The sequence below is a fragment of the Rosa rugosa genome, chromosome 6, assembly GCF_958449725.1.
Source record: "Rosa rugosa chromosome 6, drRosRugo1.1, whole genome shotgun sequence".
Taxonomy (NCBI): Eukaryota; Viridiplantae; Streptophyta; class Magnoliopsida; order Rosales; family Rosaceae; genus Rosa; species Rosa rugosa.
The window spans coordinates 18,261,887-18,276,030 of NC_084825.1; the positions used below are offsets into that span (position 1 = coordinate 18,261,887).

General features: G+C 36.0%; 2 protein-coding genes across 2 annotated transcripts; both read left to right on the top strand.

Annotated features, from left to right (window-relative positions):
• Positions 1–466: 466 nt before the first annotated feature.
• On the top strand, positions 467–9,790 carry LOC133714754 (probable aspartyl aminopeptidase). Its single transcript, XM_062141008.1, has 11 exons — positions 467–659; positions 749–839; positions 1,408–1,543; positions 1,905–2,177; positions 3,732–3,882; positions 5,266–5,505; positions 6,183–6,315; positions 7,039–7,220; positions 7,762–7,874; positions 8,996–9,100; positions 9,288–9,790. The coding sequence occupies exons 1-11, from the start codon at positions 513–515 to the stop codon at positions 9,289–9,291; spliced, it is 1,575 nt and encodes a 524-aa protein (XP_061996992.1). The 5' UTR covers positions 467–512; the 3' UTR covers positions 9,292–9,790.
• A 1,472-nt stretch (positions 9,791–11,262) lies between these two features.
• Positions 11,263–13,939, top strand: LOC133714755 (uncharacterized). Its single transcript, XM_062141009.1, has 6 exons — positions 11,263–11,645; positions 11,738–11,788; positions 12,393–12,625; positions 13,351–13,473; positions 13,552–13,605; positions 13,688–13,939. Exons 1-6 carry the CDS (start codon positions 11,468–11,470, stop codon positions 13,745–13,747), a joined length of 699 nt encoding a protein of 232 aa, XP_061996993.1. The 5' UTR covers positions 11,263–11,467; the 3' UTR covers positions 13,748–13,939.
• The last annotated feature ends 205 nt before the right edge of the window (positions 13,940–14,144 follow it).

Here is a 14,144-nt window from a genome sequence, read left to right on the forward strand (position 1 = left end):
TTGGCTCTTTCCTTGTTCTTTTGGTACAGTTTGTTACTTGTCTAGAGTTCTCTTTTTTACTTGTGCTCTTTTACGGGGCTTAGGCTTTATGTCCTCCCCTATCTGTACTGTTTCTTTTCCCATTAATAAATTCGGGCGTGGGGCTGAGCCTCCTAGTTAGGCGAGGTTCCAAACCCTTAAAAAAAAAAAAAAAAAAAAAAAAAAAAACAAAAAAAAAAAAAAATATTTTTTTTGGGTGACAATTGGAAAGACGAAAACGCCCAGCAAGTTAACGGAGAAATTAGATGGAAAATCTAAAAGTTAACTGTAGGGTGTGAATCGGCAAGAGTTAGAAAAGTTAGGGTGTGAAAAATCAAAATTGAAATGTCAGGAGGTAAACTGGCAGCTATGGGAAAAGTTAGGGGATAATTTGGCTATTTTGCAAAAAAAAAAAAAAAAAAAATTCCGCTGGTTACCAGTGTCACACCATCAAATTCCAAAACCCACAGTTGCACTCTCCATACGTTTGAGAAATGGCAGCGATAACTCGCCTTCACCCTCCTTCTCTCTTCTCCTTGAAACCTTCCTCCTCACTCATAACTCGCTTCCCCTCTTCCCTCTACTCCCCTCGCCCTCTTCGCACTCTCTCCACCACCGCTATCCTCGGCTCCAACGCCCAGGTCCTCTCTCTCTCTCTCCCTCTCTGCATGTATTTATGGCTAATGTTCATCTTAATCTGTTGTATTTGATATTACTGTGCGTGGTTCAGAGTCAGGTTTCAACTGTGGAAGCGCATGGATCCATAGTTGGGGATCTACTGGACTACCTAAACGAGTCTTGGACTCACTTTCACGCTACGGGTACTCTATAAATTTTGCCTATTAATTTGATTTCGGAGCAATTATCATCTTAGGGTTTTCAGATGAATTTGTTGTTAGTAAAGCCTCTGTTTGGTTGCGAGAAAATTAGGGAAAGGAAAGGAAGTGAGATGAGATGATACAAACTCTCGATCGTTTATATGTGTATCTGCTTGGGATGGACTTTTCAAACCTCTCTTTCGAATTTAGTTTCGGAAATCCGAGTTCCGGTTGAAAATAAATCAAGCAATAGCGATGTACTTAAAAAGGAAATCAACTTTATTGACTATGATGCTGATTAGAAAATCAAAATGTTCCAGATTTTAATTGATCAGCATTAGATATTTGAACAACAACTAAATGCTTCTTTGACATCTACAATGGTGTTTTTTGTGCGTATGCTGGGAAATTGTTGTGTTAACTAGTTTTGTTTCAATTTTTTTGAGTTGATTTTCTATTAGGCCTTCGCGTTTTAACTGTTTTTATATCCTGAGAAAAGAGATTCTGAATCAGTTAGTTGTGTCGTATGGTCTTAGTTGTGTTCTGACTTATGAATTGGTCTTCTTTGCAGCTGAAGCTAAACGACAACTAATTGATGCTGGTTTTCATTTGCTGAATGAGAATGATGAGTGGGACCTTAAGCCTGGTGGACGCTACTTCTTTACACGAAATATGTCTTGTTTGGTTGCGTTTGCTGTTGGAGAGAAGTGAGTAAAACAACTCTACCAGTTGAAATATTGTCTCTAAATACTCAACATAGGATCACATTTGCAGCCTCTAACAGCAACTAGAATTCTTGACTTAAAAATAGGAAAAAAAAAAAAAAAGGAGTAGAAGAAGAAAAAATTAGAATTCAATATGCAGTTATTAACCTCATTAGGATGAGACTGATTATAGTGAGGCTAGGTTACTACTTTTCCACAATCTTTTTTTTTTTTTCCTAGTTACTCCATGTTTTCTCAATTTTTTTTTAATGACGGGTGTATTGTTCTTTATGAATTTATTTATGCTCTTCTAGTTTCACATGCTTGGCACTTGACTAATCAGAGGTTCTTCTTAGCTTTTCAGGTATAGTGCCGGTAATGGTTTCCATGTGATTGCTGCTCACACCGACAGTCCCTGTCTAAAATTAAAACCAAGATCTGCATCAACCAAGTCTGGCTGTCTAATGATAAATGTGCAGACCTATGGAGGTGGTTTGTGGCATACTTGGTTTGATAGAGACCTAAGTGTGGCAGGCAGGGTTATTTTGAGAGATGGGAATGGATCTTTTATCCAGAAGCTTGTCAAAGTGAAGAGACCTCTTTTACGAATACCTACACTTGCCATTCACCTTGACCGGTTAGCAATTTCTTTACTCTGAAGTTCTTTTCAGTTGATTTCATTTTGAACTTGTAAAAAAATTTCTTGCTAGAAGGAGTAATTATTGTCTACCAGTGATGGAACTGAAAACAAAGTTTTATATGACAGCATCTTTAGATTGAATCCTAGACTTGAGCTCTCAGTATTAGCTCAACTGTTCACATGGTGGGTATTCTCAAAAGTTAAGACAGATTAATTGGTGATTATTGTATACTAGTAATGGAATCAAGAAACAAAGTTTTATAGGACATTATCCTTAGATTGAATCCTGGACTTGAGCTATAAGTATGTAGTTCAACTGCCCACATGATGGGTATTCTCAAAAGTTAGGACATGTTAATTACCCATTTCAGGAAGATTTTGTTTCTCTTCTGGCCAGTGTGGAAACAATCCTTTAAAATTAAAACTCAGGTAAAATTTGAGACCTTGTAGTTTCACAATTTGAGACCTTGTGGCTAAGAGTGCTGGACAACTAAAGAAATTGGTCGAACCGTGAGCTTCACACTCAATTTTTGTCTGTTAATGTAGTCACGCTGCAATCTTAGGGGTTCTTTCCTGTATGTAGCCTTGAGTGGTTCTATACCTGTATATGGTTGGTGTTATAACAATATATCACAGTGGAGACTAGAATAGGGGAGGGGGCTAATTGCTATTTAATTGTTCAATTCATGGAATAAGGACAAGGATAACGGCTCTCTACTTCACTTAGAGCAACTAACTGTCTCTTTAAAACTCTAGACTGTACCGAACATGAAAGAGGAATTGTTTTCACCAAAAATGAATAGGCATAGGGGAGGGGGCTAATTGCTATTTAATTATTCAATTCATGGAATAAGGACAAGGATATCGGCTCTCTAATTCATTCAGAGCAACAAACTGTCTCTTTAAATTCTAGACTGTACCAAACATGAAAGAGGAAGTGTTTTGACCAAAAATGAATAGGCACAACACCTTAGGATATTCGCAAAATATTATTTTGTACTGACTGGCAGTATAATGCTTCTTCTAAATTTGTCCTTTGACCGGGTCTTTAGCATAATGGTTCATCTTTTGCTTTCTTAGTTGAATATAGACAGATCATTGCAGTTTTTTTTTACATGAAACATAATTTGGTAACTGGTGATTCTTAGATTAAGAGAGAATAGTATTTCACTTTATCACAATCAACTTTCTTTCTTACATCTGTTTACTGTTTATCTTGGTTCCCAGACTTATTTTGAATTCTTAACATGGCACGATAGCTCAGGGAAATCCCACATCTCAAATTTATATTAACTCTCCAATGAACATATATTTCCATGCTTCTAGTTCCAACAATATCACTGTGTTCTATACTTCTATTACTTGGAAGTTATTGACTTGTTAATTGTTAAAGTGAAGTTAAAATCGGAAGACAGCACTCATAACGTAGTTTGTAAGCATGTGCGGTGGTGCTATATTGTGATTTTAAGTAGTTAGGGACTTATCTTTAGACTGTGTAACAGAGACAGATCATGCTGAGAGCATATTTTTCTTTTCTGTATGCTTGTTTAGCACAGTGAACAAGGATGGATTTAAACCAAATGTAGAGACTCATCTTATTCCATTACTAGCATCAAAACTAGAAGAAACAGCATCTTCAGAGACAAAAGAGAAAAGTGCGACAACATCTACGAAAGCTGCTCATCATCCATTGCTCATGCAGGTATCTGTCTGGGTTGTCCACATTTTATTGCTAAAAACTCAATATCTCTTTAAAGTATATCAGTGTCATTAAGTACAGATATTATATGATCCTGCGCTTTCCAGGTATCCTTTGTATTGCAACTAAATAGGAAAATAAAAAGGCTTGCTGGTGTGAATATACAATGTAGAAGGTTGCCTTCAAAAGAAACAATTGAATAATAAGTTATAAACTTAAAATAGGGTCTTAAGAGTGGAAGAAATATATCATCTTGTTCAAGAGAGTTGTACATCACCAAGTTGACCTGCAGTTATTGTCCTTATGAACACACATATATTATGTTTGGCTCTATCTTTTCAAATGGAGAGTGCTGGAAATGCATTACATTATTATTTGTATTTGAAATTAATATGCCTTTTCTATGTATCCTTTTAATACAACTGGTGCTAAGACATTCAATCAACATCATTCTCTAAACTTTTAACAATTTTGCTAAATAAAATAAATATATATGATAATAACATGAGCCACCAGACTATGTAGAAATATATGAATATACAGATGTGATGTGTGAATTTTTCGTGTTGCATCAAAATATTTTAGTATATGGACATCCCCATATTAAACGTTAGGTTTTTTTTTTGTCTTTTCACTTAGTTAACAGATATTTCATTGGACTAGATGAATTATTGATCACATCTTGTCCACAATTAAACTCTTGTGTATATCAGTAACTTAAAAATTCAGTTTGTCATCTTCCATGATCGCTATTAAGGTAGAGCAGACAGAGATGTGAAGCAAATGACGCCTACTATAAAACTGTGTTGATGATGTTGGAGAGGAAATAGAGGTATTAGGAAGTAGCTTCTGGTCTCTCATGGGAGTCATGGCTTTGTGACCTTTCCTTTTTGCTCTGGAGTGTTCTCTCCTTCTAGAAGTCTATTTCCTGGCCCTTTGACTCTTAGTGTCAGTTAACACTAATTTTCTTCTTTTAATGAGGAAGTACTATTTTATATTGTGGGCCTTTGGTTCGATTTATTTAGAATATTGGGTCACTTGTTTGGTTTGTGTTTTCTTTGTTCGTTAAAAACTGAGCGTTGTTCACTTGTGCTGTGTGGCTAAAGATAAAAGGCAATCTTTATTTGCACATGTTGCATATGGAGTAATTTGCTCCCACCCTAATTAACCCATTCGGGTTCTGCCACTGTGTGGAGCGATTTGTGTGGTTCAAAAAAGTTTGAAAAAAGAAAAAGGTTGGAAAAAAAGGAAGGAAACAAAGAAAAGAAAAGAAAATAAACTATTAAGGTCAGGCCGTCAGGGTGAACTACTATAGTTTTGTAAAGTAGCTAAGTGTCAATACATTTTTCATTGACTATGCATTAACCCCACAATTGTTATTTTCAGGCTCTATCAGATGAGATCAATTGTAATGTTGATGACATAGTGAGCATTGAGTTGAATGTCTGTGATACCCAACCGAGCTGCCTTGGAGGTGGAAATAATGAATTTATCTTTTCAGGAAGACTAGATAATCTTGCCTCAAGTTACTGTGCACTGAGAGCTCTTATTGATTCATGTAAATCACCTGGTGATTTAGCAAGTGAGCATGCTATACGTATGGTTGCTTTATTTGACAATGAAGAGGTATATCCTTCTTCTCAGGTTCTCTAATAGCATGAAGTTTGCTTTATCCTGATCTTAGTATTTTACTGTTTATTTTGAGTTTTTATTGAGCGTCTCTCAGGATAATTTTCGTTGCCTTGTATATTCTCCATCTTATGAGACAATAGTATTAATAAATCAATCATCCCTTATTGCAAATTCTAGAATTATTTGACGGACACACACACACACACCCCAGCCTAATACGGACGTCATCCCCTCAACCATCATTGATCACATTGACTTCACCATGCAGTTAATGTAACCTACAAGTAACATGCAAGTCTAGAGGACAGATAAGGTTTCTAACTAGTTTGCTGTGTTCTCTAATTTTGAATCATGACCAGACATCCCAAAACTATCTGGTTGGAGTTATAGAATATTTTATTTTGTGGTTGTAGAATTCCATGTTGAACTGTATTTTCATTCCACATTATTATTTTTCGTATATAGGTGTCATGGCCAGCTTGAAGCACATATAAACTATTTAAGACTTGGTAAAATTGACCGAGGTTTATCATTATCAGTGTACCAGTCCTTTCTAAGGGACAATGGAACAACCACTTGCTACTTACATCTGCAGTTGCATGTTGGTGACTTTACTGTAGATAATCTCTTGCCTCTAAGCCAGTTTATGTGATATTATTCTTATTGTTTAGGTGGGTTCAGGATCCATTCAGGGTGCTGGTGCTCCAACTATGTTTCAGGCTATGAGACGCATAAGTAGTTGCTTAGCTGAAAAGTATGTTGGTGAATGTTCCTTTGAGCGTGCAGTACGCCAATCATTCCTTGGTATTTTTTAGACCACACCTTTTTCAGTCTTGCCAGTTGGATCCTTCGTAATCCTTCTTATCCTAATGTGTTTTTATATTTTAGGTCTGTATATGTTTGATGGTATGACATATTTCTAAGCTACGGAGCTATCCCTTAGCATTTTTGGTACTACCAATTGTCCATAACATGTAAATCACACACCTGAAGTTTTATGTCCAAATTTAAAGAACTTTCATTGTAGGAGTGTTTGGATCAGTTATGAACTATGTCATGAAACACACAGATATAGATACTACGCAAGTAATTAGAATAATAAGATTATGTAATTCTAAGTGATCAATTACAATCAAACAAGTGCAGATGGAAACAACTAAACAATGTATGCATTATGTACATTTCCCAATTGGAGTGTCCCAACTCCCAACGCAAATGAGACTTCTAAACACCGTTGGTCTAATGAAAGAAAAGAACAAATTGACATTTTGGAAAGAGCACCTAAAACTAAGACCTGCAAGACTGGTTGACAGTTTCTTATGCCTTGTTAATTAGAAAGATGGCGGACACTTTGCCCTTGTTATCCCACATTAGTGGTGGTTCTGAGTTTCAAAGTGGAGTAGCATCAAATCTGATAAAACACAAAAAACTTTTGGTGTACTTATATACAGCTCTTTTTCATTTTTGTTCTTTAGATTACTTAGTCAACAGAATTCTGAACTTTTATTTGGATGGTTTTCCTAACAGTGTCTGCTGACATGGCTCATGGAGTCCACCCAAATTTTATGGACAAGCATGAGGAATACCATCGACCTGAAATGCAAAAGGGACTTGTTATCAAGCATAATGCAAACCAGCGATATGCTACTAGTGGAGTCACGTCTTTTCTTTTCCAAGAAATTGGCAAAATCCACAACCTTCCAACTCAGGTACTGAATATCTTTAGCTGATGACTACTGACCATGCACCCATCCTATATTGTTTAATTCATTACGCACTTGAATTTTTGTTATTGAATAGGTGCCCCAATTTTTGAAGTCACCTTATGTAAATGAGAACAAATGATTTTTTTACTTTTGATAGGCTATACTAGCTATCTTTTTGTCTATTTTGTAAACTCACACACACACACACACAGTTACTAACTGAAAAAATAGATTACCTTCTGAAATGTATTAATTAGAGACACCTATGACAGTTTGAAGCAACAAATTTATTCAATTTTAAGTTCATGAATTCTTCTTCTTTTGTCAGTATTCTAGTATATCATCCATTCATCATATTAATCGATTATATTAAATATCATTCTTACTTTGGACTTTGTTTTTGAGCATTTTGGAATGAGATCAACTGATTCAATTGACACATTATCGTGAATAAACAATATTGAGTGAAGTGATTAATATCTTAGATTTTATGTTCTTAAGATAACAAGAATCACCACATACTGTTTACATATTCAATGTGTAGGAATTTGTGGTGAGAAACGATATGGGATGCGGATCGACAATAGGTCCCATACTAGCTTCAGGGGCGGGCATCCGTACTGTTGATTGTGGAATTGCTCAGCTTTCTATGCACAGGTACCGCAATGGATTGATGCTACACCATACTAGATTAAGTCCCAGATTTTGTATAGGTGATTCATTACTTAACTAGATACGGCCTTGTCAACTGCCCTAAGATATTGCTAGTTCATATGTCATGTCATTTGGTTACTAAAATTTGGTAAAACTGTAGGTAGAATTTTAAGAAATTATTAAACCTGAAAGAATTGGTTTGTAAGCAAGAGTTAGAATCCCCCATAGTATGTTGGTCTATATTTCTTAATGGGTACCATAGGGTTTGGATTAACTACTCTCTGTCATAGAAAGGCTTTTGGGTTATAATTTCTGGCCTCAACAAGGTTCCTTTAGACTGCACACACACACACACACACACACACACATATATATATATATATATTTTTTTTTTAGATTTAGGCTTCAGGGTTTACTCTTGTAACCACAGAAAACCCAAGAGAATCATAAACCCTTGAGGCCACAATAAATTAGGGCGCTGGCATTTGGACTGCAACTGGCGCAGTTTGATAGGCATGTATGTCAGCAGAGAACTGGCCTCTATTCTAGAAACAAACAAAAAGTCCTTTTCCTGTGTTGCCATAATTGCAGCTGAATACATCTCTAAAGTCTTTCCTCTCTAACTAATCTGCTTTTACTCTAGTAATATTTTTCTCCATGTCCTGCTTTGTTCTTGATTATGGGCAAGTGGTGGCAAAGAATTTTGAATAGATACGATGTCCCGTTTTGCTGGCTGGTATTTTGATGAACTTATTTTTCTTTTCATTAATTTATGGTGGGATCATATTAGAAAGGAGACAGGATGTCCTTTGAGTGAACAAACAAAATAAGCAAAAGAGAACGTGTTCCCATGTTTTTCTAATTTTGTCTGATAATGTGTTCTCATGTAGTATTTTGAGTCTATTGATTTCACATTTCTGTGAAAATTCCTAGAAGATTTCTTGTCAACAAAACATGGTTGGTGTTGTGAGCAAATTGATTGCCTTAATTCTTCCTGTCAGTGCTCAGAACTGCATGTTTTGAAGGAAACAGAAAAGAACTGCCAAGTAGAAGGTGTTCTGTTCTCTGCAACCTAATATGTTATTACCACTCATGGTCTCTTTTACTTCCAACTTTAACTGCAGTGTGAGAGAGATATGTGGGAAGGAAGATATAGACATTGCTTACAAGTATTTCAAGGCATTCTACCAAACTTTCTCGAGCATTGACAGAAAGCTGATTGTGGATTCGTAAGTATTCTTTGTTAACAATGTTTGAGTATATTATTCCCATCTATATGTGTACATGTCAGACATTCATTATATATATGGAGAGAGACTAGGAAAGGGTTGTTTGGGAAAAGATGGGCATTCTGTTTGTTCACCACAGAATTTTCCTGTGCAATATATAGTTGTTTAAGACTGGCTGTCTGACTAGGTAACAAAAACTTAAGTTGAAACTTGATAAAAGAGATGTATGAAGACAATTTGCACAAGGCGAGGGTTTCTGCAAGGAAAAATGCATGTCTGGTTAAAGTCTGCTGGAATTGATGGTGCATGAGGATAAAGTGGAGCTAGCAGCAGTGTCAGTATCCAAACTTCAAGTTTGAGTGGTCTGTTGAGAGTTTGCTTCAGCTCAGAGAAAAAAGCCTGATTCTCCTTGTTCAGCACTTGAGCTCTTTTCCATAGAATTTCATTTTGTTGGAGTATACTATCGTTATGCAAATATCTGAGTTCAGCTTCTCCATTCTCCAAGTTGCTCATGTTGTTGCTGAAGTTTAAACGCATGAAAATGTCAGGCAGATATTATCTGTTTCTAATATAATTCTATAATGAAATCCAATATGTTCAGGTATGTCAGAATAATCATTTCTTCATATAACTAGATGATGAAAAAAAAATTATTTGAGATATAAAGGAAATAACGAAGAATTCTTTGAAGGCCAGGTACCAAGATATTTGCACCATCTTTTAAATTTTTTTGGTCATAGTTGGAGAGAATAGTAATGGAAATATATGTACTATGTATTGAAAGAAGAGTCTTTGCTTCCAGACTCTGGTACCCTAATGACATTAGACAAATTTAATAAAGGGAAATTATTACAGATTGGTACTTGAACTTGGCTTCCATTATATGGATGGTCCCTGAACTTTCATTTTGATCACAGATACATGAACTTTTCAACCTCATTCTAAATGGCACCTGTTGTCTTATTCCATCCCTGTGCCGTCTAAAAGTGTCTTGTGATGCAAAGTTGTCCATTAATAAGCCTTGATTGAATGAGCCATCAATTTTTTTTCCTCAAATCTGAGCCGTTATATGTAACAGCTGAAGATTATTTCAGATTTCAATAAAAAACAAAATTGTCATGGGATCTCCACTGTTCATTTCCAAATGGATGCATTACAATCGTCGAGTTTCGTCCTAATCCTTCTAATTGGAATGGTTCCTTGATTTCTTGGTTAGATTATCTTAGTGAGTTAAAGGATAAATCTGATTGTTTAAGAATTTTTTTTTCTTATTCTTTGGTTTTTCATGGAACTCTAGAAATAAAGTAAAATCTTTCGAAACTATCGTACATCTCCTCCTCCAGTTTGTTATGAAGCGTTTATATTGCGGTAGCATTATGTCCAGGTTATTGCTAAGGATTACTTTCCTTAAGTTCCAAAATCTTTTCATATTAAATGGCAACCTCCTACGAATCAATATGTTAAGTTAAATGTTGATGGCTCAGTTAAAAATGGCAAGACTTCTATTGGATTTGTTATTAGAAACGCTGATGGAATCATTTAAGTTGCTGCTTTCAGGATCCTTGGATCTGCAAATATTTTAGTTGCAGAAGCTACTACTTTGAGAGTGTCTTCATACTGCTTTTCTTCAAAAGGCTTCCCATATAATTGTGGAATAAGACTCCAACTCTCCAAGATTCTGATCGATAGTATTATGGGTACTTCATCTGTTCCTTGGAGTATTAATTAAGCTTTTGATCAGAGGTAACAAGCATTTGGCTTTTCATTTTTAATCTATAATATTTAGACAAATTTTTAGAAAAACTAATTTTGTAGCTGACCAGTTGGCATCTTTTGCCTATAATCATCAGAATCCTAAAATTTAGTTTTTTTATCTCCCCATTTTCTGTGTCCCCAACGTTCTAGTTGGATCAGCTGGGAGGGGAGGGGGGTTATAGTTGGTGATTTTTCTTTTTCGTTGTAACCTTTTACATTTGGAACATATATGACTCTTGTGATAGCACGTGGACTCAAAAACGTAAAAATCATGGCTGGAGAGCCCAACTCCTGTTCGGGTCTCAAATTTGGGATAACCCCATTGTTGAAGACTTGAAGTTGCCCCGCAGTGTAGGTCTATAAGTGTATTTCAATTCAACGCTCATGATCTCCTCATACTTCTATCCGATGGCTGTGATGCTATATATCAGAAATCTCGTGCAAGGCACGTGATGGACAGTGTACTCTCTGTACAATAAAATTTCCGGGAGGGATAATGTAGGTCAATTACGTAAGAAAACATCGCGCCGCGTCCTCTCTGCTCATCCGCCCTAATTTTCCTCTCGTCGCTCTTTGTTTGTTTGTGTTAAAACTTGGGAGGGAGACGGCAAAATGATAAAGCGGCGATTCTACAAGATGGAACATGGCGACAGAGATGACGCCTCGAATCAATCTTCATCTTCTTCGGATTCTGAAATAGAAGCAGAAGCAGAAGCCAGTGAAGGCTCCGAATACGATGACGACGATGCAGTTGAAGATGCTGAACAACCTTGTTCCAACTCCTCCTCTGGTTTGTTCCTCGGTTACTCAAATACTATATCATTATCTCTCTTTTTTCTCTTGAATGATTTTGTTCTTTTGTTTGTATTTTTTTTTATTCAGGATATAAAAGCGAGGATAGCTCAGCAAATGAAACCCTTGTTGACATGTCAGGTACTACGCTGTTTGTGTTTTTTTATTTTCTCTCATTTGTGTTCTACTATCAGATTGCCAGTCATATATATATATGTGTGTGTGTGTGTGTGTGTGTGTGTGTGTGTGTATCCGATTAGTTGAACATGCTGAAGCAAATCAGCAATAGGGCTACTTCCCACCCTTGAAAAAACTGAACACGAGTTGCTAAGGTACTTATATTGATTAAGGTATCTTAATTTCTTACTTATTACGATTACAGTAGACCAGGAAAGGACAGTATGGATGGAAGAAATCCTAAGCTGAATTTAATGTTTTTGAGGGAGCTACACTTTTGGTGAGAGTTCTGGGGTCAATCGACGCAACTATTGTGTTCAGGAAGCAATTCCAGTTTAGAATGATTCTGAGTGTGAAAAAACAAAGAGAGTTCTGGGATGAACTTTGTATCACTGAAGCTTTGAAAGTGGAGTTGTTATGTTGATGAATTATACAAAGAGAGTTTATTTTTTTAGGAAATAAGATGTTTGATCTGAAGATTGCGTTTATGTCCTAATGTTTGACGATTACTCCTATAATTTTGGAAGAATGCCCTTTTGGATTTCTGACATTATCTCTTTTTATGTAGGTTGTCCAGTAGATGATGGAAATGAAAGAGAAAGTCTTAAAGACGACCAGGTGTTTGGTAAAAGTGGTTCAGAATTTCAAGAGCTAAGTTCCAACACTGTTGCTGACAAGGAATCACTGTCAGTAGATCTCCCAGAGTATGTTGTGAAACGCAAATCAATTTTCAAGTGCAGGATATGCCCTAGAATTGTTTGTTTGAATGAAGAGGCCTTGAGGGCTCATCTGAAGTCCAAGGTGAGTTGTTATTGCATGTTTATCTCTCTTTCTGGAATCAAATCATTATTAGTTCATCCTTAGCCACACAAAGTCTAGTGTATGGTATTTTTGTTTGCTCCTTTTGTGCTTCAGATCATTATCGTTTTTATTTCTTTCAGCTGTTCTGAATTTTAAATCATTTTCATCAATCAAGCAATGCAAAACAGCAAGGAAATATAGAGTGGTGTTGCTCTAGAACTGTGTGAGAAAAGTTAGGGGTATCCTGTGTGGGAAAAGAACATAAGAATAGATTCAAAGGAAGCTCTACTGGTCATCTACTCTCTATGGAGCAGACTGTTGAGCCTTAAAGTAAAAGCAGTATCAATATGTCCACTTAGTGGGAAGTACAGGTTAAGATGGTTAATAGAAGCAACTGAGAAAAGACAAAATTGAAATTAGTGTGTGAGATACTGAACCTATTAGTAATAAGATTTCAAAGCCAGTTCAAGTAAATATTCATGTTTGTTCCTAAGTCCCAACTAACAATGTAGAACTAAGCAGAGGAGAATGTGTTAGCCCTTGCGTCTCTCGCGTAGGTTTGCTTCTGCCAAGGTTCTTAACTAGTTCTGAATGTAAGCAACAGAATTATGGGACTTTTTTTATGTTGCTCTAGTGTCATTGAGTTGAAGGGAAGACGTACTAGCATTTTATGTGGTCTTGTAAAAACCTTTCTAAGTGATCAATAACATTGTTAATTATTGCAGAGACATGCTCGGTCTGAGAAATTATTGAATGAAGGTAGGTTGAAGACTGTGCTGAACAGTGATGGGAAACTTGATGAAGAAGAAACCCCTGCTTTATATGCTCGAATCCTTGCTTCTTCACAGGTTGGTTATGTTAGGAACTTAGCTAAATAGCAGATTGAGGATATAACTGCATCTGACATCACTCCTATTTTCTTCCAGGCTTTGCCAAGAAAGAAAAGTAAACAAGAGGATAAAAGCAGGCCAAGAAAAAAGGTAAATAACATTAAAGATTACTCAGTTTATTTAGGATATGAAGGTATAAAAAGTTTTAATGTGATATGCTTGCAATCTGCAGAGAATGAGATATGATAATAAGAAATCCAAAGGAAGTTCAGGCAAGAAAAGGCGCCAATGAAGAGAAATGGTTTGGTTTTTGTCGAGCCAGAGAATGCAACTGGGTAGAGGAAATGAAGATTTGCCTGTTTGTATTTGAGTGATGTGGCGACGATCACTTGATAGTACATCTAGATTTTGTCTCCTCTTGTTCCCACTAATTATTTGTTTTGATCTAAATGATTTGCCTATCGGACATACTTTGTTTGGTATCTATTTGAGAGTAACTATAGATATACACCAAAAAAAAAAAAAAAAAAATTGATGTTGCCAATAGTTGCAATTGACTGCATAAAGGAGGTATTAAAGGTGAAACTAAATGGAATTTAGTTGCCAATCCCGCTCGATGCTGTCAGTTATACCATTGATATGATTCAGCTTAATAATACAGCAATTACAAACATTTCATACGTTATCTA

Bases quoted from the DNA above. Each gene is read 5' to 3' on its own strand.
- LOC133714755 (XM_062141009.1), top strand. From the start codon at position 11,468: ATGATAAAGCGGCGATTCTACAAGATGGAACATGGCGACAGAGATGAC. The intron at 11,646-11,737 runs GTTTGTTCCTCG...TTTTTTATTCAG, and splicing joins TTGTTCCAACTCCTCCTCTG to GATATAAAAGCGAGGATAGC. The intron at 11,789-12,392 runs GTACTACGCTGT...CTTTTTATGTAG, and splicing joins AACCCTTGTTGACATGTCAG to GTTGTCCAGTAGATGATGGA.
- LOC133714754 (XM_062141008.1), top strand. From the start codon at position 513: ATGGCAGCGATAACTCGCCTTCACCCTCCTTCTCTCTTCTCCTTGAAA. The intron at 7,221-7,761 runs GTACTGAATATC...TTCAATGTGTAG, and splicing joins TCCACAACCTTCCAACTCAG to GAATTTGTGGTGAGAAACGA. The intron at 7,875-8,995 runs GTACCGCAATGG...CTTTAACTGCAG, and splicing joins GCTCAGCTTTCTATGCACAG to TGTGAGAGAGATATGTGGGA.